Source organism: Mauremys reevesii, linkage group 2 (genome assembly GCF_016161935.1).
Source record: "Mauremys reevesii isolate NIE-2019 linkage group 2, ASM1616193v1, whole genome shotgun sequence".
NCBI classification, from domain to species: Eukaryota; Metazoa; Chordata; order Testudines; family Geoemydidae; genus Mauremys; species Mauremys reevesii.
The window spans coordinates 12,684,715-12,712,248 of NC_052624.1; the positions used below are offsets into that span (position 1 = coordinate 12,684,715).

The window sequence follows — 27,534 nt, forward strand, 5'->3', positions numbered from 1 at the left end:
CATGGATTGACTGTGTATTGTGTGAAGATGTACTTTCTTTAGTTCTAAAGCCTAGTGAATTGATATAATAATCACTACAATATGTATTAAAGGGGGTCTGATGGACTGTAATTTGGATACTGCCAATGAAAACAGCCATGTGCTTGAAGTTGTCAGCTGCTCAAGTGTTGTGGTTATGTCAGTAATTTGGTCAAGAACAAAAGAAGCATGAGATAGCAAACAAAATATTGATTTCCCAACTGAAAACAATAAATCTCTTAATGTTAGTTTCAGAATAAAATATGGTTAGAGTTCTCTGGCCCTCAGTCATGGCAATGAAATAGCATGTGTGAGGATGGTCCGTTTCTGTTTAACACAGTGAGGCTTGAATGGTCAGAACTAATTACTGTTTTTTTTTGCCACCCAACTGGAGACACATGATTTGTTCAGAAGATGGTGCCCAATATCCTCTGAAAACAGGGACCCTTTAAAGTGTCTGTAGTTGGGTGAAAATAGCCCTTTTCTGAAACCTATCTAGTCCTGCAATATTCATCCTTATATTTATAGGGTTTTTTAAAACCTTGTTTTGACAAGGCCAAAATGGAATCCAAGAATAAATATTTTGAAAGAGAAATGCCAGAAATGGTGGCTGGTGTATCGTATACCCCTATATCACGCCATTATAAACATAAACTAGTGTGCTTTGCTAGATCCATTATTCCTCTGTTGTGCTGATCAGGGACTCCAAGCATAATAGCCAGCTTACAACAAACATTCCATTCTGTCCCCTGGCTGCAAAATCCTTGCTTTTGTGTAATAAAACACTGCCCACTCATCATGAGCTGGGCCAAAAAATGACATATAGGGCTCAGTCAACTCTAATTCCCTACAGCACCAATGGACATTTTGGGGGGATGATTGTTTTGGGGTGAGTGGGAAGTATTTATCCCCAGTCTGTTTGGTAAAGGGGGTAAAATTGCATAGATCCGAGGGGCTGTACCCTCATTTTGGGTGGTGAAATGTTTCCCCAATTAATAATGAGATTTGTTTCAAACTCTTGGCCAGTAGGGGGCTGGGACTTGGGCAGAACTAACATGCTGAGTCCTGGGATTGTGGGGGAGAGGGGTAGGGAGAAATCTTATGTTGCTCTCTAACACTGTCAGCTGAATCAAGTGAAGGTCATGAACTCTGGGAGGAGCTTCATTTAGGCCAGGGATTCTCAAACTGGAGGTCATGACCCTTCATGGGGTTGTGAAGTTATTACATGGGGGGTCGCAAGCTGTCAGCCTCCACCCCAAGCTACACTTCGCCTCCAGCATTTATAATAGTGCTAAATATTTTAAAAAGTGTTTTTCATTTATAAGGTGTGGGGGGGTCGCACTCAGAGGTTTGCTGTGTGAAAGGGTCACCAATACAAAAGTTGGAGAACCACTGATTTAGACTGTAGCAGCTGGTGGGTGTGACGCAGGGTTTTGAAAATGGGTTAAGTGAAAGGGAGGTTGGGAGAGAGCCTTGCTCTTGGTGGATCCTTTCAGGAGAGAGATGGCTAAGCAAGACTGGGGGTATGACTTGGCTGGTTGAAAGTACTTAACCTTGATCCTCATGTCTCAAAATACATTTGAGCCATGTGGGTGTCCTGGTGTAACCCTCACCATGTGGTGTTTTGGAAGCTGTTTGTAACAGTCATGTGTTTTATAATTAACAGATGTGTGTTTCTAGATGAAGGCAATGGAATATATTTTCATACATTGTAGCTCTGTTAATTTTAGAAGACCAGCCGTACCATGCTAGGGATTAGTATGGAAATATGCACCAAGTAACACAAGGATACCTGGGCTATTTAGCAGAAAAAGTGATAACTGCCACAAAGAAAATATACAGGAGCAGAGCCACTATTAGATGTCTGTGGCGAAAGCAGGGAATGAAACCAGGGCGCCTGGGGCCTGTTTCCTGTTCTTCTGCTGTGCTGCAGGGTTGTGGAGAAATCACTGCCAGCTCTCTCTCACTTTCCCCAGCAGGGTTGGGGGCTTTTCACTTATAGAGTATATTTTGCCAGAGGATTTCAAAGTAATTCTTCCTGGTTTTTCAGATCACCTTTTGCCACAGTACTTGTGAAAGGAAAAGTCAGGCAGTGTGTTGTTCACCATTGTACTTGGAAGTAAAAATTGGGTACAGTTTTCAAAAACACCTAACCCTGAGCCATGTCTTATTTTTAAAAGTGACTTAGGAGTCTAGGTATCACTGAAGATGAATGGGACTTAGGCTGCTAAGTGACTTAAGTGCTTTTGACAGTTTTATTAAAGGTTACTGTTTCCTGCTGCAGAGAACTTCAGGCTGGACATTGTTCACTGTGAATGTCTTTACTCCACCTCCTGTGCTGCACCTTGCCTCCTGCAGCTTCATTGTCCCTGTTGATCATAGCACTCATGATGTGGTGCAGAGAGATTCACAGTAACAAGGCCTTTGCCCTCCAGGAATGGGTGCAGTTTTGCCATTTTTGAGGTGGGGTAGGCATTTCTGGCCAATGATGCAACCTTGTGTCCAAGTGCAGAGCTGAGTTGAGTGGCTCCTGGAGCAGACATCTCCTTGTCGATCACATTGATGGCCATCCTGAGGGAATCGTCATGGATTCTAATGGTTTCTACTAGTGACATGTCTCGAACCTTATACAAACAGTAAAAAGGCACATTCTTGTTTGGAAGAACTAACAATCTAGAAGGCCTTAATTATTCCCCTATACTCACCAGCATCATCTCCATCTTCCTTAAGTTAAATGTAAGCCAGTTAACTTTCATCTAGTTGTTTGTGTTGGGGTAGCTGGGTGAAATGGATTGTCTGCTTAATGTCCTCTAATAGTTAGACTAAAAGTTGAACAACAGAGGGGAAATCATTAAGCTTATGGAACTCCAAATAGGGTTCCTACTGAGTGGAAGCAGCTGCCTGTCATGACTTTCAGAGAGTGATTCCATGGATTTCTAGATTGCAGATCACAGAAATGGAATAGGTTTAGAAACAGATGACAAATGATCAGAGACATGGAATGGTTTCCATTTGAAGAGAATGAAATGGCTGGTTCTGTCTAGTTCAGCAAGGTGATGGAGTAGACTGGGCATGACAGATTTATAAATAATCAGTAGCTAAGAAAAATGTAAACTGGGTTGCCTGTTTGCCTCTTCTTGTAATACTAAAGCAGTCGGACAGTCAATTGAAGTGATTTTCAAGAGGTTTAAACCTGATAAAATATCTCTACGCTCCACAAAATACTGAGATCAAGAGCTGTGAGAGGTTTTTTTTTTTATTATTTTTTTTTATTTTTAAAGTCCGACGCATGGATGAGAATATCCAAGGTTAAGGCATGAGAATTTATAATCCCTTAAGGTATAACCAGTTGCTAACTCCCCAGGCTTAGTCAGAAAATTTCCCCTATGGGCACACTGTTCATATGCCATCATGTACCAGTAGTGCCCCTCTGCCATGTACATTGGCCAAACCGGACAGTCTCTGTGCAAAAGAATAAATGGACACACATCTGACATCAGGAATCCTAACATTCAAAAACCAGTAGAACACCACTTCAGTCTCTCTGGTCACTCAATAACAGACCTAAAAGTAGCAATTCTTTAACAAAAAAAAACTTCAAAAACAGACTCCTACGTGCTGAACTGGAATTAATTTGCAAACTGGATACCATCAGATTAGGCCTGAATAAAGACTGGGAGTGGTTGGGTCATTTCAAAACCTAAACTTAATTTCCATAATACTAATTTCTCCCTACTGTTACTCACACCTTCTTGCAACTGTCTGTAATGGGCCACTCTCTTACCACTTCAGAAGTTATTTTTCCTCCCTTGGTATCATGCTGTTAATTGAGGTCAAACAAGATAAATTGCACTTGGTAAAGCAACCCCCATCCTTTCATGTATTTATACCTGCTCCTGTATTTTTTCACTTCATGCATCTGATGAAGTGGGTTCTAGCCCACAAAAGCTTATGCCCAAATCAATTTGTTAGTCTCTTAACGTGCCACAAGGACTCCTCGTTGTTCTACAATTGCCCATGATGGGCTTCTTATGCCGTATTTTGAAGGATCTGGCATTAGCTACTGTTAGGCAGGATACTGGACTAGATAAACATCTGGTCTAGTAGGCCAATTCCTATGTCCCACAGGTGGGTTAACAATACCAGATGGTGGCTAGACTCAAAGCAGCAGACTGATCCAGTAGGATCAGCACAGATGTCTTATCACTATCCATTTCTTACTGGGACTCTTATTTTCTGATAGTTTATAGAAACTGGAAATATCCCTTAAATTGGGTGATTGGGGGGAAGTTACAAAACCCTCAAAGTATTTCAGATTCTGAAATGTAAATGTGTAACTTGACATACCAAATAACCACAGTTGGTATGTGATTGATGTAAATATCTCATGTGATGGGACCTCAGCTAACAGAAAATGGAAACCTTAAGGCTACTGCAATGCTCTGCCATATCATTCCTCAGTATATGAATATCAGAGCTGAAGCTGAGTAGTCTTAATTACTTTACTGATTGATGTCAGATCATGTTATTGTTCAGTTTGGACATCGATTCCTGAGGGAATGTGGAAGCCTGGCCTCTAAAAGAAAACTGTAGTCCACTTGCCCCTGTTCTGAAGATCCAGACAAAATGGTATATTAAAGAAAATACCCATAATAATTATTTACAAGGCAATAACTTGTCTAATTTAAGCTGATTCAGAGTGTGCATGTAAATCTACATCAATTTCTGTCACCATGGTGAACAATATTGGGAGTCAAAAGAGAGGATGCGACAATCTAGTTGACATAGGAGGTGGCAGTGGGCATAGAGGTCGAGATTGGCCACCTGGAAAACTCTTAGTATTCTTGCATTTACTGCTTTATATCTTCCATGGACTTTACGAACATCAGTCCTGACAACACAAGTGTGGTCCTGAGTTTGCAGCTGAGGAGAATGGAAGCAGATGTTGAGTGATTTTTCTCAAGACCGTGTAGTGAGTTAATAGCAGAGTAGCATATAGGAACATGTGAATTGCCACAGCGGATCAGCCCAGTGGTCCACCTAGTCTAGTATCCTGAGAGTGGCCAGTACTAGCATCTTCAGAGGAAGGTGCAAAACATGCCAAAGTGGACATATGTGCAATGACTTGCCCATAGGAGCAGTTTCTTCCCATCCCTTCAGATTGACTTAACCCCTGAAGTGTGAAGGCTTACAGGTCTGTCACATCTTACGCGCAATTAACATGCACAATTTCAGCTTTACGCGGTTGGCAAAAAAAAAAAAAAAAGTAATACTGTACCTGTAGTGTGGGCAATTCCACCCGCCATTCAACTCAGTCTAATTTTCACTATACACGGTTTTCGCTTTACGTGCTAACCGCGGAACAGAACCCCCGCGTAAGATGAGACTCGCCTGTATATCCTTCCCAAGCTGTTTGTTTAATACTTACTAATGTAGCTCTGGATGTTCTTGTTTTCCATATAAATGTCTAATCCTTTTTAAATCCTTTCAAGCTCTTTGCTTTAATGATCCTTTGTGGTAATGAGTTCCACAGGCTAATTTTGATAACTCTGATTAAAACAGTTCCTGGCTCCATATCTGCCCTCCCTTTTTTCATATCCTACTTTTATCCAGTTTGATTAGGATACAGGGAAAATTGATTTAAAATTTCTTTAAAAAAAAAAAAGTGCATTCATGTTATCAATCCACAGCCTCAACTTAAATGTTAAAATTAATCAATAGAAAAGTTGAAGGACTGTGGCTTTTTGTGACTTCTGAGGCAGTTACTATGTATAAATGCTTCATGGAGCAAAACCACAGTGCTTTCCCCCATACTGTATCTATTGAGTTAATGTGTAGAAAGGAAAACTAAATTTACTAGGATCCTGCGCTCAGTGTTTTAAGGAGCAAAATTCTTCCAGAGAAAAATGCGTTTAACATACGTACATATGCCTGCAATCACATTCAGCTGGTGGGTCAGATGTTTGGCCTGCCAGCTTCCCACATCTCCACTCCAGTTAACTCAAATCTGAGTCAGACATCAGTGGGTGAGTAGACCCACTTTCAAAATAAACAAAATGCTATTCCCAGTCTTCCATTGACGCATTTGACTTTTTTTTACATAAGGTGTCTAGTCAATATCTATGATGATTCTAAATTATAGTTTGTAGTAGTTTTATTGGCGTTTCAAAAGCTTCCAAGTGCTCAATTTACTGTAGAGAGATGTGGTTCTGGTATTCATCATGGCACTTAATGGGAAGACATCAGAGCAGTTAGAGCTGATCTCTGGATACAAGCTTTTGGAGTCTGACAATGTGGATAATACCCAATTCAAGGAAAATGTACCTTTTTCAAGACTTTTGCATGTCTTCAAACCTGTTTTTTGTCAGTATTTCATCCTCAATATCTAAACAGGCAACACTCCAAATACTGTTTCCTAAATTATTAATCAGAAATAAGTCTTTGTTCAAGACAGCTTCACCTAGTTCAGTGTGTTCAGGTAAAGATAGGGCCAAGTACATTTATCTGAAGTTTGAGAAACTCTTGGCAAGATACAGCTTGAGGTTCTACCTGAACTTAAAATGGCCACAAAGACTGAATATAGAGAAATGGGAGCCTGCTTCCAGGAGAAGGACTGTGCGAAACTCCTTTCTGCCTCCTGATACTTGGTATCAGGTGACTGCATAGGATTCCCCAAAGTGAAGGGAGGAATGAAAAGGAACATGACAGACAACAAGTGTAATTCACTCATGACTAAGGCCTTACTTGAATTGCGGGATGATTGTCAAAAAATTGCATCTGAGTTGTGGACAAGCCATGGAAAATTGTGGAAAAGTCATAATGGACTTTATTATTTGCGGTAATAAAGTCCATTGTTACTCTTCTGTGATTTTCCACTGTTGGCCGCCTGGGGCTGAGAGCAGGGGCTCCCACTGTCAAAATTGCAGTGGAAGCCTAATATTGTGGAGTCTGCAGTGTCGCAAGTTAAGTAGGACCTTACTCATGACTGCTCTGCTCTGTGACAAGGGTCACAGGGCCTGGGCACTGGTGGTAGCAGCTTTCACTTCTGCTGTCTTTTTCTAACAATGTACTCCCAAGTCACTTCACTTAAAACCACTCTTTAAACCTTATTTATTTCTAGAGGACATCGGAAAATTACTGTAAACTGAGGATGCAATAAATACACGTGGATTTTGGTTAGTCTTTCACATTTCTCCCTATTCCCCATCCAATATGCTTATAAAATAAGGTTCCTGGCTGTTAAATACAGCTCTTCAGCAGTTGTGCTGCATTTCTATTGCTCTAACAGAGCTAGTGTACATATGTGGTTTTAGTTCTGAGAGGAAGCATTTTTAACCACAATGCCCATTGTGATTTACAATGATCAGTTAAAACAATTGTGTGCGCCAAGCCTCCAAGGATATTGATATCCTCTGTGGGCACAAAAGAAACCCTTATGTAGCCAATGAGAGATTAGAATAGAAGATGAGGGGGGTTGAGGTTGGGGGAAGAAGCTCTGCTTTTGTTAGTAGTTTTTTCTCAGCTCTAATATTGCATAGGTCAATTGCATTCATAGAGTCATAGAATGTCAGGGTTGGAAGGGACCTTAATTATTCATGGCCTTACCACCTCGTGTGAGGAACGGAACATTTGTTAGTCCCCTGTATTACAAATCAAATAGCTGACAGTTTTTTGACTGCATATGTTGTGCATGTGACTTTTTTCTTCCTCGACATTCACACAAGCATGTGACAAACTTTCTATTTATTTTTTTTTTACTGCGCACCCCAGCCGTGACTTCTGGAAATAATATCCTCTGAAGACTTCCTCCTTCTCATACATTTTTTTAAGTGCTTTACCATATTCTCTACTGATGATTCAAAGTGCAACAGTAGCCCCATTGAAAGTTATAGTGGGCATAAGGAAGAAGCACCTATTAACCAGAGTCTGATAGACAGATTGAGCCACTATGCAAGTTCTAGGGGGAACAACCTGGTGGTAGTCCCAGAAGCCATCTCCCCTTTCATTTCAGCTGAGCTTGGTAGTAGGGGCTTGGGATCTTGCCAGGGTGTTGCCCTTGACCCTTGTAACTGGAGGTCCTCCACCCTGGTCTTTACTAGCCAGGACTTGATATCTTAGTCCTGTATTCAGGAAAATTTCAAAGTTTGATCTGAGCAGATCAAACAGGACTATTACATTTCTGGATCTTCACTGTTATTTTCGCCTCATGAACACCCTGTCTTCATAGAAGTAGTAGTAGTAGATGGTAATTGTTTATCAGGCATTTAAAAAATAACTGTTTTTTCTCTCTGCAGAAAGAAATTCAAGCCATGAGTCAGTGCCATCACCCTAACATTGTATCTTACTACACATCATTTGTGGTGAAAGATGAGCTCTGGCTAGTGATGAAGTTACTTAGTGGAGGTGAGTGGTACTATGTTCATATACCCTAGACCGTATGGGAAGTGGTTGGCTTTAAATGCACCCTTTTCCCTTTGTACCATTTCTTCTCTTCTCCCCCCTCCCACCTCCAAAAGCTGTAGCTAAAGATGCTGAAATAACTGCAAATATTCCCTTTTTATTTTCTCAAAGTTAAAGGAATACCATCAAATTTAATAGTGCTTCTGTTTGAACATTTGTTTGCTACTAGTGTTACAAGTAGCAACTAACACTACTGTAACTGAAAGATTGGAGGAGAAAATTATTTTTCAGTTTTATTTTGTGCATTTGACAGCACTTCATATAATCACTGTTCCCCTAGTACAGTCATTTTTCTGTCCTCCCCATCCCTCTTTGCTAAGTGAAAAATTCATGTATAAACACACAAATAGGAAAACGTGACTATTAAGCTATACAGATCGTAGTAACTGAAGCTATTTTATGCTTGTTTTTGAAAATTGATTAATGTAAAGCTTCCTGGGTGGGAGGTCTGAAATATTGTTTCTGTACTCACATTAACAAGGAAGGCTCCGTTTCCAGAGTTGCTTTCCCAGGGGAGTTTTCTTCCCTTTTTTCCACAGCACCTAGCATGGGCTTTTTAGTTGGAACAGTAGATGACTGACTCTACATAGCACACACTCTTGTTGCTTCCTTTATCAACAGCATCTCTCTCCACTGACCTGTTTTTCAAGTTGAAATTGATTTAACTTTAGCCTAATTCAGGCTCCTCCTTACTTTGGCCTGCCAAAAGACAAAGTATGAATGCAAGGACTGGGACGACTTTTCTGATTTATGTCAGTGCAGATAAATCTCTTAGTCTTGGGGCACCAGTACTGCTGAAATCTGAAAGGAGCAGTAATGTAACTGCTGTAGACAGGGCCGGCTCCAGACCCCAGCGCGGCAAGCACGCGCGTGGGGCGGCCCTTTCCCGGGGGGGCGGCAGGTTGGGCCGGCGGACCTGCCGCAGTCGTGCCTGCGGGAGGTCCACCGGAGCCCCGGGAGGACCGGACCTGCCGCAGGCATGACCGCAGAGGGGGCGCTCGTCCTGCGGCTCCAGTGGACCTCCCGCAGGCATGACTGCGGACGGTTCGCTGGTCCTGCGGCTCGGCTGGACCTCCCGCAGGCATGCCTGCGGCAGCTCAAGCGGAGCCGCCGGACCTGCGAACCATCCGCAGCTGCGGGAGGTCCAGCCGAGCCGTGTGACCAGCGGACCCTCTGCAGTCATGCCTGCGGGAGGTCCGCTGCTCCCGCGGCTCCGGGGCGCCTCCTGCGCATGACTGCTTGGGCGGCCAAAAAGGTAGAGCCGCCCCTGGCTGTAGAAATAGTCCTAAAGGGGAACAGTCTAAAACCTATTTAAGTGTTAGCATTCTCTTCTGATAATACACAGGCAACTGACTACACTGCTACGCTTTAATCTCTTCTGGGCAATTAGACCAACACTTTAGGCACCCAGTTTTGAAATGTAGTCACTTAAACAAGTGGCCTTGCTCTCAGAGTTGCTGTTGCCATTTAGTTCAGTGGAAGCTGCAGGTGCTCTGGACCTGTAACAAACCACTTTTTTTTAGGTACCTGCTTTAATCATTCAGACTTGAAATTCAGGCCTTTACGCACCAACATTGCTCCAAAGCAATCAGCAGTGTCTGATATTTCTAAAATGGGGCAGATTTGCATTTGGCCATTCTAACATATCCATGTCATGACTTTTAATTGTGCCTTTTCTAAGTTAGCTGCTGGCAGTTCTGCTCTGTGAATTGTGTAGCTTGCTCATTTGTTAAGATGGGGAGCCGTTATCCTTGTTCTCAGATCTTCTCTGATTTGCAAATCTGCTAGCTCCTTTAATGTGCTTTCAGTTAAGAACTGTCATTTGAAGCGTGACACAAAACACTTGTTCATCAAACAGCTGTCTGTGACCGCTTTACTGCAGGGAGCAGTTCTTACCATTCCACCCTATAGCGTGAGAAGCCTCCAATATGTTTTTAAATTGTGCAAGTCTTTGAGGTGTTGAAACTCTGCGAGCTGGTCATGCACTCTGAGCTTCTGTCACATTTCAGGAATTTAATCTATTTGGAAGAATCACTGATCTAACAACTTCCAAGGCTTCCTAATGACCAGCAATTTAATTAAGATCAATGGGCAAACATTCTTAAGAAATCTTTGTTTAATTTGAATTACCCTGTAATCATGAATAGTGTCCTGGAGAATACTTCACAGAAGACAGTATGTCCACCAAGGATTTATAATCAAATATGGTGTAATGCAACAAATGAGTCCAGTTAAGTAATGAATGAGTTACAGCAGTTGACATTTGGGCATGGGGTAGGAAAAGAATGAGGGTATCTGATAAGATCCATATGTTTGCTCAGTGTGAGGCTTGTTTGCATTTTGGTAGGTCCAATTTTAATATGTTAAATATAAAAGATCAAGTTAAAAAGAGAAGAGGGAAATTACAGAAAGCCCTAATATAATGCACTGTACCATCTGTCGTCATTTTCATCACTTACACCCTTTTCCCTTCTGCTAGTCCTAATCTTGTTTTCTGTGCACCTACACCTCTCTGCAGATGGGCCACTGTCTGAAGAGAGAGGGCAAATGAAAGAAATCTCTTCCTTGAAATTGGCCATGACATCTTGTCTGTGGTGACATGGCTTACCCAATGACATGAATAAATTGTCAGATCCATGAACTTGGAACTTATTCAAATGTTTTCTTCTGTTCTCCATGTCACTTGTTCCTTTTCTCTTATCTGGACATTGTTTGGTGTGTGTCTAGTGTGTCGATCTCCCTGTTTTATTAATTCTGTCTCAGCTCTGTAAGGCCAAGCAGCTATCTATATTTCTGAGGTTTATTTCTCTCAGGTAGTCAGAGGCTGATCAGTCCAAGTAGATGTAATTCTTAGAGCTGATAATGGTGCTCTTTAAATTGTTCACTACTGCTAAGTGTGACTAGATAAGAATCCTCTCGGTTGAAGCCTGTTGGGCCCAATCCTGCAAAGCGCTCTGTGCTGCCAGACTCCTGCACCAAACCCCATGGAAAGATTGGGCCCTGAAGTTGAAAGGGGACAATATTTGATAACTTGTATTGAAGACTTTCTGATCCTATAAAAATCATGTATGTAACATCCATAATTTAACAGCAGCGTGTCTAGATCATGTATGCCAAACCTCATACTAACCAACAGAAAGCAGTTATTGGCTGTGCACTGTTGACCTCCGTCTGATGTCATGGCCAAAGTTTTTTTACACATACTTTGGGAAATTCAGAGTGAGTGTTCTTTTCAAGAACCTAACTTGTGTTTTGTGCATTTTTAATACTCTGTGAGGTTCAGTTACTGTAGTTTAGGTTGTGGAGTGCAATGTCTGGCTGACTTTATTGCTGTGGGAACTATACATTTCTTGCCTTTTGGGAGCATGTAAAGTTTCAGCCATAATGCTTCATATGTATCTTTAATCTTTTTTTAATTGTGCTTTGTTTTGTTCAGGTTTTTATACCATTATCACAATATCTGAGTGTCTTCCACTGATACATTAAGCAGTGTGACTAATAACTATCACATGTAGTTCTCTTTTTTTTCTTCCTTCCTCTTCTGAGGAGGAACGCTGCATGTGGATTTCTTAAATGTGTGCTTCATGGATGTGTTGGTGTTGGTGAGGTCAGAGAAATATGCCTTGCACTTGGGATGGAAGGTGGTGAAGTGAGATTTGTAGAGCAAGTCAGACTTTTTCACCGTCAGTGGATGAGCATCCAAGAGAGCACTGCACCCTATAGAATGCTGACAGACCTGCTAGGGATCTGGTGCACTGTTTTAGATTTCACATAGTTGTGTACTTGAAGGCTGTGCGCTACACCAAGTTTAGCTATTTGGTACATGGTGTTTGGAGGGAACAATGAGGAGGCTGGATTAGCCAGGAGTTGAGGAGGATTCATCTCAGCTGGTGTGCACTGTCTCAATATGTAATAAGTATTGAACTGGCCTATGCAAGAATTAATAGAAAGCAATGCCTTGTGGAAGAATGTTTGTGTCAATTCATACATGCTAGGCACTGGTTCTTACTGAAGACCTAAGGCAAACTGTTTCTAAGTTTGGTGCTTAAAATTAGACATCTGAAACATCTGGCACTGGCCACTATCAGAAGACAGGGTACTGGCTAGATGGAGAGATCAGGACAGTTTGTCAGTTGCAGAGAACATAAGAACGGCTATACTGGGTCAGACCAGTGGTCCATCTAGCCAGTACCCTGTCTTCTGATAGTGGCCAGTGCCAGATGTTTCAGAGGGAATGACCAGAACAGGGAAATTATCCCCTGTTGTCCAGTCACAGCATCTGGCATTTGGAGGTTTACGGACACCCAGAACATCTTGGCTAAGAGCCATTGATGGACCTATTCTCCATGAACTTATCTAATTCTTTTCTGAATCCAGTTGTACTTTTGGCCTTCACAATATCTCTTGACAATGAGACCCAGAGGTTGACTCTGCATTCTGTGAAGAACTGCCTCCTTTTTGTTTGTTTTAAGCCTGCTGCCTATTAACTTCTTCAGGTGAACCTTGGTTCTGGTTATGGGAAGGGGTAAATAACCCTTCCGTATTCACTTTCTCCACACCATTCATGAATTTATAGACTTCTATCGTATCCCCTTCTCCCCCCCTTAGTTGTCTCTTGTCTAAGTTGAACAGTCCCAGAGCTAACCTCGGATGTTGGGACACCAATAAATCATTTGCTTTTCTTGTGCTGGACTTGACCTGTAATGGCTGTAGGCTGTATTATCTGCTGTGGGAAAAATCTATGTACCACAAAGGTTCTCTTGGAGATGTCTGCTATCATTAGAAAATATTGCAAACTCTGGTGCATTTGTATCTTTCAAAGCTAATTATGGAACATGCAAGTTTAAACAGAAAACCACTTAACTTTTAATTACAGTATAATTTGCACCATGGGATTGTACTTTACTAAATAGAGGTAATATAGTTGTTGATGGGTTGTGATTGGTGCTAAATGGTAGTGAAGGTTTTGAATTCAAGGGGAATAAACAGTAATTCTGAACATCTTATTGCAGTGCATAGTATCTTGTACCTACTTTCTGTATACTACTTTGCAGGCATTTGATGCACTGAAACACTCTCATTTGTTGGCATTTTTTCATATTACAGTTCCAAGTAAAACTATTTTAACAGCACGTCTCGTCTCTTTGTATTGGAATCCTATAGTCTTTGACTCTGACCCATTGGTGTTTCTTCATCAGAGCTTCCTCTCTACCCATGCTTAACATTTCAGTGAATTAAATTTAGACTCCAGTTGCTGGGTGCCCCCTCCTGACTTCGTGCTGCTTTACATGTTGTCCTGAACACTTGGAATAGCCTTTCGTTCAACATTTGCCAAAGTTCTTCTGTCTCCTTCAAAGAGCTTCTTACAACTCACCAGTTTTCTGAACCTTTAGAGCAGGTCTGCACAACATGTGCCCTCCGGGCCGCATGCGGCCCTCATGGGCTAACTGTGCGGCCCGCGGGCAAGCGGTGGGGTGGGACTGCTGGGTTCATCCCCTGCCTGGGGGTGGGCCCTGCCTCACAGCCCTGCGCGCGCGCAACGTTCCAGCCGCCCTAACGTTCACAACCGCACATGTCTCCATCTCCCACTCCCCCGCCTTGCGTACAGCGGGTGCATCACTTCTGGGGCCTGCTGAGGCGGGAAGCGCTGGGCACGAGGCAGAGCCAGTAAGTGCCGAGCGAGGGGAGGGGCGCCTAGCCTGGGATTGAGCCGCAGCTCGGGGGAGGGAGTGGGGGACAACTTTGATGAAATAATTGAATGTGCCCGTTTTATTTCACAGACTTTAGATATATGTAGCCCAGATAGGAAGATAGTACTCCATTGGTGACGGAGGATCTTTAAGGTAAAGGTAGGAAGGCCTCTGAATGTACAAGAATCTTATAAGTATTCATCAGTGACAGTGAGAAGTCTGTCTAAATCCTAAAGCAGTAGTGGTCTTGGACTAATAAGTATTCTGTAGTTGGCTCCAGTTGCTCAGGAATGGCTTTGGTCTGGATTTATCAGTTTCTTTCGTATGATCCTTTTATTTTAGTCACTCCATATCAAACTGGCTTAGCTAATATGTCAGAAGTAAGATTTCTAACTTCAGGCTGAATCTTGTATGGGAATGCAGCTCAGTTTAGTTCTTTGTATCACCCAGTGTTGTCATATGTAGTTGAAATCAGGAGTCTGGAATCAGAGCTTAACTAGCAATTTTGTTGGTGCGTGAGGCAGAATAAATATAGCTCTTACACTGCTGTGGTGACAGTAGTAAAAGCATGTTTTTCTTTTAGTAAACTAAGTGGGGATGAGAGAGACAAGGTGGGGATGACTCAGACAACACTTGGTTCAATAGGAAGGTGACATTTTCAGAGTTTAAATGCTTAAATTTCCCAGAGTCCCAAACCCTCCCATCCCCAAACATGCTATAAAAATTTCCAAGGGGGTTGAAATCGGCTGAAATTAAGCCCTAGGCATTTTAGTCACTTATCTGCTGTCTGCGACATTAAATATTGGTTGAGAGAGCTCTTTGTCTTTCTCCTTTGTTTTTTGTTTCTATAAAACACTTCCAAATTCCTCCATTGTTCTAAACATCCCCACCTGAAAGTGGAGTCTAAAAATACATTAGCAGACTTAAAATGACAAGCTGGCTTTGTACCAATTATACACTAATGGGTCTGTGTTGGCTGTAGCTATTCTATAAACAAAATTGCTGTTTTTCTGTGTTAAACATAAACTCTAACTTACCTAAACCTTTTTAATGGTCCAAGTCTGTGTGCATATACTCTGTATGCTCTTCTGCCCCTGTGCTTTCCAGAGCTGCTTGCAGAAGAAGGAAACCCTTTTTTGCAAAATCTTCTGGCAGAGTGGGGTGGTGGAAGGAAGATGAAGTGAGAACACAAACACAATATTCTTATTGGACTTCTTATTGCATTCGGTCCTCCACATAGAAGTGTATTTGAGGGGAAGACCAAGCAGTCCATGTGGAAGTTTTGTGCCTGATATGCTCACAAAACTATCTTCTAAAATAGAGATCATCAAGGCATATGCCCACATCAGGTATTTCCTAAATACAAACACTTTGTCCCATCAAACTTTAGAATCTACTACGTAAATTACAGTAGTAGCACTGAGAGAACACACACAAGGCCACATTATGTTAAGTGCCATACAAAAATGTTCAAAAGAGACGTCCCTTGTCCTAAAGACCTCAGAATCTAAAAGCCAAAACTTCAGAGTCTAGCCCTGAAGAGGCACATACTCTGATTTTTTGGTATGTGTTTTGTGACTTTTCTTTAGTAGAAACAAGTCACATTCAGTCATTCACTGTCACACAGTAAATGTTGCTCTCCCTGTAGAAAATGCAGGCATGTGTTTATAACTCAGGTTGTTACGGTAAGAGGGGACGTCTGGCTAAGAACAGATGTACCTTTAGACACTTTTGATACCGATTATAAAATGCATTTTACAGTCCTAGGAAGGTGGGGGTAAACTGAACATAGTTAAGAGACCTGATCTCTAGAACATTTAGGCAGTCAGTGCAGAGGCAGATCCTGAAAACTCTTGTTTTCAGTCTTCTGTTGTATTTGTTCCTTCCGTAGTCAAAAATTCCAACACCACAAGGGACCATTGTAATCATCTAGTCTGACCTCCTGTGTAACATGCCATAGAATTTCCCCAAAATAATTCTGTAAGACATGTTTTCTAATCCTTTAATCGTTCTTGTGGCTCTACTCTGAACCCTCTCCTATTTATCGACATACTTCTTGAATTGTGGGCGCCAGAACTGGACACAGTAGTCCAGTAATGGTCACAGAGGTAAAATAATCTCTCTGCTCCTACCCAAGATTCTCTTGTTTATGCATCCAAGGATTGATTTAACCCTTTGACCTCAGTGTCACACTGGAAGCTCACATTCAGCTGATTATACACTCAGATTTGGCTTGTATGCACCTCCATCATGATGGAGGGGTGGCGGTGCCAAACCTGGACAGCACGGTGACCCTGTGCGCCAGACTGCAATGTCTGGAGTGGAGAGCTAAGCCCAGCTCCGTGTGACAGCAGCCACCACTGCAGGGTGAATGCAGGGAGCATTTGCTCTACAACCTTTCCCTCTGCCCCCAAGGCCTCCAACCCCCACTCCCCTTGTAGATAAAATGGATAAAACAAAATAATGCAAAATTAAAAAAAAACAAAAAAACAAAACCCACCCTCCCCCTAAATTAATTATATATATATATATATATTTAAAAACAATTTCATAGGGGTCTATAACAGCACAAGTGTGTGTAGTTTGTTTTTTTAAATCTTTACCTATGTGTTTTCCATAAGGTTCTGCTTTCTAGCTGCTTAGAAATGTTAACTGGCACATTCTTGAAATTCATTATTAATCAAAATTCATATGACTAAGTCTTAATGTTTTTAATACATGCCAATTTTAAACCCTTCTGGGCTTTTCACTGTTCTTTAACAAGTCGAAACATGTTCTGTTTTCTTTTGTAATTTTAATCACAAGTTAGTCAGAATGAACTCTCTTATAACTAGCTAAACTGGTACCGAAATGTTCCTTATCTAAGTATACTACTCAAGGACTTAAAATAGAAAACCTGTGGTCCTAAGCTAATTCTTTCCAAAACCCATCACCATTGCTGACATTGTCTTGTTTTATGCCTGTATCACTAAAACTCCCTACAGTTGCATAAACAAGGGTTAAACAATACAAAACCGGATTGGAGATACTCAACCCCCAAACTGAGCTGCTAAACACAGTTTAGCTCATGAGAATAGAGACAGGCTATACACCGTGCCTTGAAGGTCAGGCTTTCTGGCCAATGGGAGTAGTAAATACCAAATATATGGCCTTCTAGTCCCCAGATGAAAATACAGAGAATGTTGGCACAAACACATCAGCAGGTCACAATGTTGTATGAGAAGAGGCAGTCTCTGAACTGATTCCCGATTTATTCCCAGGTGCAATTCAAAGAGCTGATTTGGTCTGTAAAGCGTGGTTTGTCATCCAGGATGATGTAATTCACACCCCTTCTGGAAGAGGAGCTGTGTTGATGCATCTCAGGAGGGATTTAAACTCTACTCCAATTCTGTACATAGTGAGGAAGTAATTTTGTTACCAAAATTTTAAATTCATATGTTCTCTCCATCTGTTAGAGATGCTCACCATTAAGTGTTAGGAATAGTACCAATGCTAGCAACTGTGTACCAAATGTGTCTTTGGAAATTGGGAAATAAAATTCTACCAAATTTTAGTTTGTACATAGTGGCAACTCCCTCCCCAATTCTTCATTTCCTCTCCCTGCTCTTAAGTTGAATCAGTGCCAAAACAGCTGCCTCCTCAACATCTGTGCTCCAGTATCTGTATCAACTGACAAACTATTCTTTTGTGATTTTAATCACAAGTTAGTCAGAATGAACTTTAACTCTTACTACTAGCTGACAAACTAGATGCCCTTTAAGCTGTGTAAGGCATTTACCTGGTATTGGACTTCTTGACAAACTTTTCAGTCAAGCTAGAGGTGTATGTTTTTGGATGTTTGTACTATTGAGGATCTGTAAGACCTTCCCCACCACTGACCAGATTAAAATGGGGGGTTAAACACTTTCAGTAAAACCACGAAGAAAGTGCAAGTAAAGTCCTTTCACTGCATCCTGTTTGGAATGGAGAAGGTACCCTTTTATCTGTATTTTTATTTGGAAATAAACTGGATGCTACTGACTTTAACCCTAACCCCTCCACTTATTTTCCAGGCTTCCTTGATTTACCCACAAGATGACTGTGTAGATGGCATTTAATCACATGGAATAATTCCTTCCAGTTTAAGCTAAAGAACAAGTTTAACTCTTGTCTTCTCTCTAGGCTCTGTTTTGGATGTTATTAAACACATAGTGGCAAAAGGGGAACACAAGAATGGAGTCCTGGATGAACCTAGTATAGCCACAATCCTAAAGGAGGTGCTGGAGGGGCTGGACTACCTGCATAAAAATGGACAAATCCACAGGTACTTTTTTTGCTTTCCTGTAGTGCAAAGCTTTCCCAATACTGTAGAAGTGCTTCTTGGCTTGCTCACACACAGTATATGTGGAAAATGTTTCTTCTGAGCGAGGCTTAAACCAATTGTAACGCTCGCTATATGTAGGGCCTGGCAGAAATGAGGGAGTTGAAACAGTACAGTATGCCAAGGTAAAAAAACAATATTGAAAGGGGCTGCCATATACTTTGGCCTGAGGGGCAAGGCAAAAGAGTATAGTATATTTGAATTACATGCACAACGCCATGTTAAAAGAACATTATTAAGGTTGCAAAGTCAAGCTCTCAAAAGTTAGGAAATCCCCTTGTGCATATGCATTATGGTATGATATAGTTTTTAATTAAAGGATCACATATTGACTTTTCCACAGGACTCTACCTCATTCACTGCACAGGATGGACCTGCTGTGGGGATGAATCAGGGTTGTGTAGTAAAGCAGACTGTTGTCTGTTGAACCTCCTCCTCACTTGTTAAAGAAGTTCGAAGGTGTGTAGTGAACAAGGCAGGGGATTGCAGGAGGAAGAAGGATGGTTAACTCAGTCAAATGCTGCTCTGGAGGATTGGATTCTGTCCTTGCCTCTACCAGAGTTCCTGTTTGATGCTGGGCAAATCCAATTAAATCAAACATTTTGTGGGTGGTCACAAAGTGTGTGTTTCTCACTTGCTGAGTATCCAATTTGAGACCAGGGGGTCTGGTTTGCAGAAGTGCTGAACACTCACAGCTGAAGTGAGTGGGAGTTGGGCTTGAATATATAAAGTGTAATATGCTAAGTACTCTGAAAAATCATGTGGTAGACATCTCAAATTGGGCACTTAAAATTAATGAATGCCTTTGTCCCTAATCCCGCTGTGCCTGAGCTCCCTATCAGTCAACTGGGAATAATACCTACTCATCTCACATGGGTTTTGTGGATCTGATTAATGAATATTTGTGAATCGCTTGGATACTATGGCGTTGAGACCATGAGGAAATTAATACTTCTGTCTTCAGAGCAGGGTTTGAATAATGTGCAGTGAACAAGACGTGGGGCCACACTCTGAACAATGAGATGAAAGCAAAATATTGAGTAGCTGTTCATTGAATAAGCACTGCCTATCCTCTGCACTGTTTAAGGCGGGTCCTGTGGAAAAAATAGTGTGTGATCATGTAAATAAATAGCTTTGGCATTTCCTAATTTTTGAGTGCTTAATTTTGCATCCTTAATGTGGCTCTCGGTTCCTAGATTATTAAAAAAACAAACTGAGAATAAATAAACTATATGTTTATATAGCATCATATTGACACTCATGTGGGTCGTCAGCTGCATATGAACTTTTAGATCCATTTCATGGACTTTTCCCATGTGAACTAATTGAATTAGTGATAGCAGTAGTAAGTTGTCTTCCTCTATGTGGACCAGCACAAGAGGAGGGGGAGATGCATTACTTTTCCAGTGGTTGTCAGCAAATATCTGTGAAAGTGAGGCGTGGTGAGATTCGGGAATCTCGAGTTTCATTTTAAGCTCTGGAAAGGAGTGTTCTCTAGTGGTCACAGACTCTTCTGTCCATTTCCTCCAACTTTAGCCTCTCTGCCCCATTCCCTGCAATCTGTCCCTGTCCTGTCATTTCCCTACCTCTGGTTTCTTGTCCCACTCCTTGCGTATCTAATCCTGTTCCCATCTCCTTGCCCAGCCACTCCTAGTTCCCTCTCCAGGCATAGGCGGGGAGTTATATGGGCCCGTGGTGCCTGGGCACCAGGAATATTCAAACACAAGTTTGAGGCCAGGTCTCTCCCTCGGCCTCGCCTTCCACTCAGGGAGCTCCCCCTGTGCCTCCCCTGGAGAATTTAAGATGGCCTGGGGCCCCCATTCACCACCAGCAGCGCAGCAGAGCTGAGCCAGCTTCCTACCTGTTCGCTCCACGTGGCTACTGGCCCCTCCCTGCGGCCCCTAGCCGGGGTGCATCTGTGCCTACGTGTGCTGCTCCCACCCCAAGTGCCCCTGTGGCCAATAGGCAGCTGCAGGGGCAGTGCCAGGGGGTAGCAGCATGCGGAGGCCCCCCAGCCTGCCCTGCCTAGGAGCCCCAGGTAAGTGCCGCACCCCCTGACTCCCTCCTAGAGCCTGCACCCCCTGACTCCCTCCCAGAGCCTGCACCCCCACCCCCTGCCCCAGCCTGGAGCCTGCACCCCTCACCCCCTCCTGCACCCCCACCCCCTGCTCCATCCCAGATCCTGCACCCAAACTCCATCCCAGAGCCTGCACCCAGCACCCAAACTCCATCCTAGAGCCTGCACCCCAGACCCTTTCCCCCACCCAAACTCCCTCCCGGAGCCCAGCCTCTCACCCCTTCTGCACTCAAACTCCCTCCCAAAGTCTGCACCCCTCCTGCACCCCAATCCCCTGCCCCAGCCCAGGGCCTGCACCCCAGACCACCTCCTCCCACCCAAACTCCTCCCAGAGCCTTAGGCAGGTGGGGGGCAGAGTTGTGGGGGGCAGACTCTGGGTGTTCTGAGCACCACCAAAATTTCTACAAACCCGCCGCTCCTGCCTCCAGGCTCGCTGTCCAATTCCCAATCTTCTCCCCCTGACACCCAGTCTCTGTCTCCTTGTCCATCCCATCCCAGTTCTCCCCTCCTTGTCCAATCTCTCCCCACCTCCCCCAAGCTGGCTGTCATACACTGTCTTCCTCCCTGGACTCCTTGCCCCAATCTTTTTGCCCAGGCAGTCCCAGTTCCTCCCCATACCCTTGTTGTAGGTCTCCTCCCCCCCACCCTGTTTCCCACACTGCCTCCTAGTCATATTTCACCCCTCCCCCTGTGTTCTCCCTCAGCTTCCAGTCCCAGCCTCCCCCTCTTCCCTCCCAGTCAGTTTTTCTTTGCTCTCCAGTCCCAGTCTCACCAGACTCCTTGTCCCAGTGTAATCCTTTCCCGCTCTCCTGGCCCGGCCTTTGTCCCCTCTGCATTCAAGTCAGACTGCTTCCTCCTCCATGCTGCTCGGGGGCTAGCATGGTGTCATTGAGAGTACGAAGAGAGACAGGCTCCCTGCTGTCAATTCTGGTGTCTGGCCCGACCCTGGCCTGGAGCAGCAATTACAGGGAAAGTCATCCTGAGCCCCTCGCCTTGGGCTGGAGCATGCTCAAGTCATGCTGTGGGAATGGCACATGCACAGTTGGTAACATGTAGGAGCTTCAAGAAGATGGAGTTTGCTCAATGCAGATGGAATCTTCATAGTCGTTAGCTGGTAGCAAGCTTTAGCACAATGGTTTTCAACCTGTGGTCCCCTGGAGGTCCACAGACTGTCTAAGATTTCCAAAGGGGTCCACACCTCCACTTGAAATTTTTTAGGGGTCTGCAAATGTAAAAAGGTTGAAAACCACTGCTCTAGCAAGTCTCTACTGTGCATGTACAAACTGACTTTCAGAGGTTTATAACTTGGCCGAATTAGGGCAGATTTTCACAGGAGTAGCAAAAGGCACGTACCTAACACTAAGGCCACCCCTTGCTGAATTTCACATCCCTGCTCCAGAGCACAGAGGTGCTAGAGAATTTCAAAGAAAACGTCTCTAGAATTTAATATGGGCAAAATGGCATTTTTTCCCCTTAGACTCATTCTCAGAAGCAGCTGAACCATTTTGGCTAAAATTTTCCAAAACCTTCAGCCTGACATAGCATGGAAAACTTCAACCCAAATAGTTAGTGTGACAGAGTTTTATGAGCAACTAGAAACAGAGTCTGATATTAAGGATGCCCCTCGTTTCCTATTAGGTACTGCTGCTCCAGACCCACCTATAATAAAAGGCTAGTTGCAACCTTTACAGTACAACTTCATATCAGATAGTGTCTTGTACAAAAGATTCCAGAAAGTTTTAAAACTGGGTAATTGTCTCCCTTCATCTAAGTGAAGGAGAAAAGAAAACCCTCTTACCTTTGTAATGAGAATCCCATATTAACTCTCTTCTTCTTGAATATGCTGGGCTTGGCGTACTTTGGGAACAGCAAGGAGGATGCTGAGTCAGTGTAGTCTGTAAGTAAAGAGAATGAAATTACCTTTAAGTTCTATTTTCAGTATGTATTTAACAACCTCATTCCAGCCATGAGGTGTCTGCTGGAGAACAATCTATATTGGGGAATGCATGGATTTGGGGAAGATACTGGTCTCCTGCTGCTTTGGTACGCTCATATTACTCTTGTAGTGCTGGGATAATGTCATTTCTACTTCAGTTGGGTGACTAGGAGAGCTGGTCAAAAGAAGTTAATTTTTCTCAGGAAAATATTTAAAATATTCAGGTTTTCCAAAATCTCCATGAAAACTTTGTGGCTTGATGAAAACCCAAAACTAAAAATGAGAGTTGAGATTTTGAAAGCTGTTTTTGATGTTTAAAAGTTTTTTTGTCAAAAACTGAAAACACTTACCAACATTTTAGGTAAATAGCAAAAACACGCTCTACTGGGCATTTCAATAGATCTGTTTAGCTGGTGTTTTGAAGCTGGTAATTTTTCAGTATAATCTTATTGACACGCACAACTAATGTTGTCACTGCCTTTATTTAAAATTAGGGTTTTTTGTAGGAATTACTTTTAATAGATTCATGAATTCTAAGGCCAGAAGGTACTATTACGATCTAGTTCTAGTTTGACCTACAGTTTAACACAAGTCATGGAACTTCCCCAAAACCATTCCTAGAACAGATCTTTTAGAAAAGCGTCCAATCTGGATTTAAAAATGATCAGTGATAGAGAATCCACTTTGGCCTTTGGTAAAATGCTCCAGCAGTTAATTACTCTCACCGTTAAAAATGTATGCTTTGTTTCTGAATTTGCCTAGCTTCAGCTTCCAGCCATTGGATCATCTTTATACCTTTCTCTGCTAGATTGAAGAGCCCATTATTAAATATTTGTTCCCTGTGTAGGTATTATAGACTGCAGTCAAGTCACCCGTTAACCTTCTCTTTAGCTTAACAAATAGATTGAGCTCCTTGAGTCTGTCACTATAAGGCAGGTTTTCTACTTCTTTAATCATTCTTTTGGCTGTTCTCTGAACCTTCTCCAATTTATTAATGTCCTTGAATTATGGGTGCCAGAACTGGACACAGTATTCCAGCAGCAATCGTACCAGTCCCAAACAGAAATACTCTGCATTAAAAAGAGATGATGGTCTTTTCATTTGACTTGTAATGAAATAGTATGAAAGTAACTATGGTAAAGATTCTGTGGGGCATTGCGTGGATATTTTTAGTGCAATTGATAGAAAACTGCTTTCCACAAAGCATTTGGCACATGGAGCCAAACGTGCTGTATCCATTTTGGATGTAGTTACACCACAAATACCATTGTACTTTTCTAATCAGTTAGGTCAGTGTCCCAAATTAAATACAGCAAACTTGGTTGCACTTTGTCATTGCTGCATCTTTGTCCACAACCATGAGTCACAAGTACCACACTCAGAATCTTGTTCGTGTCCGTGCATTCTGGGAAAATCTGGACAGCTATCTCATAATGCCGCCACAAGAGAATACACGCACTGAAAGTAGAGTGCTACCAGCAGCATGTGGGGCAAAGCAGTCTGGAAATTTCTACTGTAGAGCTGGGTGGAAGGATGGCTGACCAATCCAATTACAAAAGCAAGGTTTTGGAGTGTGTCCCCTCTGCATTGTAAAGAAAAGATTTCATACTAGTTGCAGGAAAAAAGCAATGTGCCTGTGAGAAACAAAAGAACTAGGCACCCCCCCCCCTTGAAATTAATAGACAGCAGGTTTAAAACAAACAAGGAAATATTTCTTCACACAACACAGAGTCAACCTGTGGAACTCCTTGCCAGAGGATCTTGTTAAGGCCAAGATTATAACAGAGTTCAAAAAGGAACTAGACAAGTTTAGGAGGATAGGTCCATCAATGGCTATTGGGCAGGGTTGGCAGGGATGGTGTCCCTAGCCTGCTTACTAGAAGCTAGGAATGGGCAATATGGGATAGATCACTTGATTATTACATGTTCTGTTAGTTCCCTCTGAAGTCCCTGGCATTGGCCACTGTTGGAAGACAGGATACTGGTCTCAATGGACTTTTGGTCCGACCCATTATGGCCATTCATATGTTCTTATGAGGGAAGAAAGGTTTGTGGCTGCAGTTCTGACAGGAAGTGTTTAATGTAACTAACTTTGACTCACTTTTTGAGCTGACCAAAGATCTACTGGTTCTGAAGGAAGTCCATCCGGTGATCACTGACCACCTGAATGATGCTTGTAACGTGGGGCTTTTGAGTGCAGGTATAAAGCAGGGTGAAATGGGGTCAGGGCTGTGGAGTACAAACCTTCTGTTAGCTACTTGTGCTCTTATTTTTTTAAATATCTAGCACAATGAAATGTTTGTTCAGTCAATTACACAAATGTAGCTGGAACACTTGAGTCATATCACACCTAGCAGAAAATTGTCTGAATACAATTAGTCACAGTACGGTGGAATAAATGTAAGTAGCATATCTGGCCAACCTTGACACCAGGCCATTGGCAGAGCCACCCTAAAGGATGACTGTGGGAACTCTTGACCTAATCAGAGGACAAACAGCTATTGCTTCAAAATCAGTAGAGACTGAATATATATAAAATACAGCTGATGTTGTACTTTTTAAATAATGTGCCACCTTAAATGGGGAAATTAAGTTACCACATGGCAAACTGGCTTAATGAAATCCTGCTGCTGCTTCTCACCCCACGCAAGCTTGTCATAGTTGCACTGTTGCTTCCAATTAAGGTTTGAGCAGCCGTCTTTTCATTATCACTAGAGTGAGTCTGTTGGTGTTTTAGGTAGGTAGAAGTAGTTGGATAATACTCTTTGGGGGAAGTTGGAGAGTCAGACATCTAGGGAGGGCTTAAATGTTTTCTGAAATTCTTGTGTAACCTCCTTAGCGGCCAAAGTGAAGCTCAAGCGTCTCTGGTGGTAAGTTTAATATTTATCTTAGATTCCTGATTGTGAGAAGAATGCCCCAGGGTTAGGTGCCAGCATGGAACTTGGGAGACCCAGTTTAAGTTGCCTGCTGTGCCATAGGCTCCATGTTGCTTTGTCTTGTTCTGTATCAGTTCCCCCATGTATACCATGGGGATAATAGCATTGCCCTACCTCACTAGGCTGTTGAGAGAGTAAATACGTTAAAAATTGTGAGCTCAGATATACAGTAATGAGGGCCATATAAGTACCTAAAATGGAGCCAGGAACTACTGCTTTTGAAATCCTCCACCTTTTCCTTAGTGGCGTGCGTGTGTGTGTGTGTGTGCGTCCAGTAGTACTCAGTGTGCTAGGCAGAGTCCCTTGCCCACAGAGCTTACCATCTGAAAAGCAAAGGGAAAAGTGGTACGTGTCAGTAAAGGTTGGCTGCACTTTAATGAGATGCATTTTAAAAATACAGCTTATCTCCAGTTGCTTCTCAACCATAACATCACTAGTTTGTCAATTCCTTGTAGATTTCAAATAGCAGAAGCCACACTTCCTATTTGCCTCTTAAAGCAGGAGGCATTACCTCCAGTACCCAAGAGCCAGAAGCAGACAGTCTTATGTTATACACTCATCTGCACTTGGCCACGTCTTACTGCATACATCCATTGTTTGTCCTTATTTGACCTCCAGAGCCAGAAGTCAATCCTCCCTTCCTAGCACAGTGAACCCACTGACTATCTGAAACCCTAGGAATCTAGCCAGTGTCTAAAATATTAAACACCTGAGAACTAGCCGTGTGCCAAAGATTAAGGGCCAAATTTTGCAGCTGTTGTGTTTAAAAGGTGGGATTGCTTTCATGAGCAGGGCTTCAGGACTGCACCCGATGAAGTTTCCACAGAAGTGAAACAAGCGAGACAAGCCCATTTTATGACTAAGGTGACAGATCACTTCCAGATAATGCTGTAGATATTTTGCACCTCTCCTGATTTGGACTCTGATTCTTCTGTGTATATGATCAGGGATTATCAGATGTCCGGGAGTTTGATGGATGACTCCATGCAATATGTAACTAAAGCAAAAGTAACCAAAGACCTTTTGAAATTACTGAACTTGCAATGAATTAGTCAAAGTTAAGTTTATGCTTTTTCACGTGACACTTTTTGTGTCAACCTGACAAATGAATCATGCTGATTAACTCCTTCAAGGTCTCTCTGTCTTTCTCCCTATTTTAATTGAGCTTATTTTTCTGTTCATGATTAGCTGTTGTGTAACTGAAATTTCAACCCAGATGAAATGATAAATCACAAATATTCATATGTAAATTAAGACTTTTCAGGATCTGAGAATCACAGAATTCTTTAGTCAAATAATGTTTTCCAAATATGAAAAGGTTCAGTAAGTGACTAAAAATTTTATATATTGAAAATATTGGCCTTGCATTGAAAACAGGCAGCAGTACATTTAGACATTCACTTGCTGGCTCATCTTTACCTGTAGAGGCAGCACTTGTGGTGTCCTTTGTTGAAGCTGCCTGTACACTGATGCAGGGCAATCATTTATCTTGAAAATATTCCACCTCTTCAAAATTGTCAGTCTTGTAGGGGAGAGAGCCATGGTGTCCAACTGAATGTTGTGAAGAAGAAACACAGTTCTTGATGTTCATGCCGAATGAGGTGGCTTGGTCTCCTGCCTTGGGGAGGGCGCAAGAGGCAAAATGCAGTGAAGGAAATCAAAGAGGCGGCTTAATAGGTGCTTGCCAGATGAGTGGCAGAATGCGGAGTGGAGGTTGTGGGGGTGCACACATGTGAGGGAGCTAAAGAGACACTGCAAGGTTAACAATCCATTTTTTTTAACTTCCCTGCCCATATTACAGCTAACTACAGCTAAGTCACAGCTGAAAAATTTGGCTTGTGGCTGAGAATAGTAGTCAAAGATTGCACCTTTCTATGTGAATACAGCTGCAATAAATTGGACAAATTCCTACTCTATTGCTGATAGCAGTAAACTGGCTCTAGTAGGGGTTAATGTAAAGGTGGCTCTGGAAGTATATTGGCAGAACTGTGTATACCAGCTTCATTTCCTTGTAGCTGAGTAATGCATTGACAGGTCTGCTGGCAGGTGGTGCAGTA

At 42.5% G+C, this 27,534-nt stretch overlaps 1 protein-coding gene across 5 annotated transcripts in view; it reads left to right on the plus strand.

The window, feature by feature from the left end:
* Positions 1-27,534, plus strand: part of OXSR1 (oxidative stress responsive kinase 1) — a 132,527-nt gene that overhangs the window by 43,749 nt on the left and 61,244 nt on the right. For all 5 annotated transcript variants that reach the window (XM_039524795.1, XM_039524798.1, XM_039524796.1 and 2 more), the window contains 2 exons: positions 8,313-8,421; positions 18,330-18,471. In XM_039524795.1, the coding sequence (XP_039380729.1) occupies positions 8,313-8,421; positions 18,330-18,471 (251 nt within the window). The remainder of the gene's footprint in view (positions 1-8,312; positions 8,422-18,329; positions 18,472-27,534) is intronic.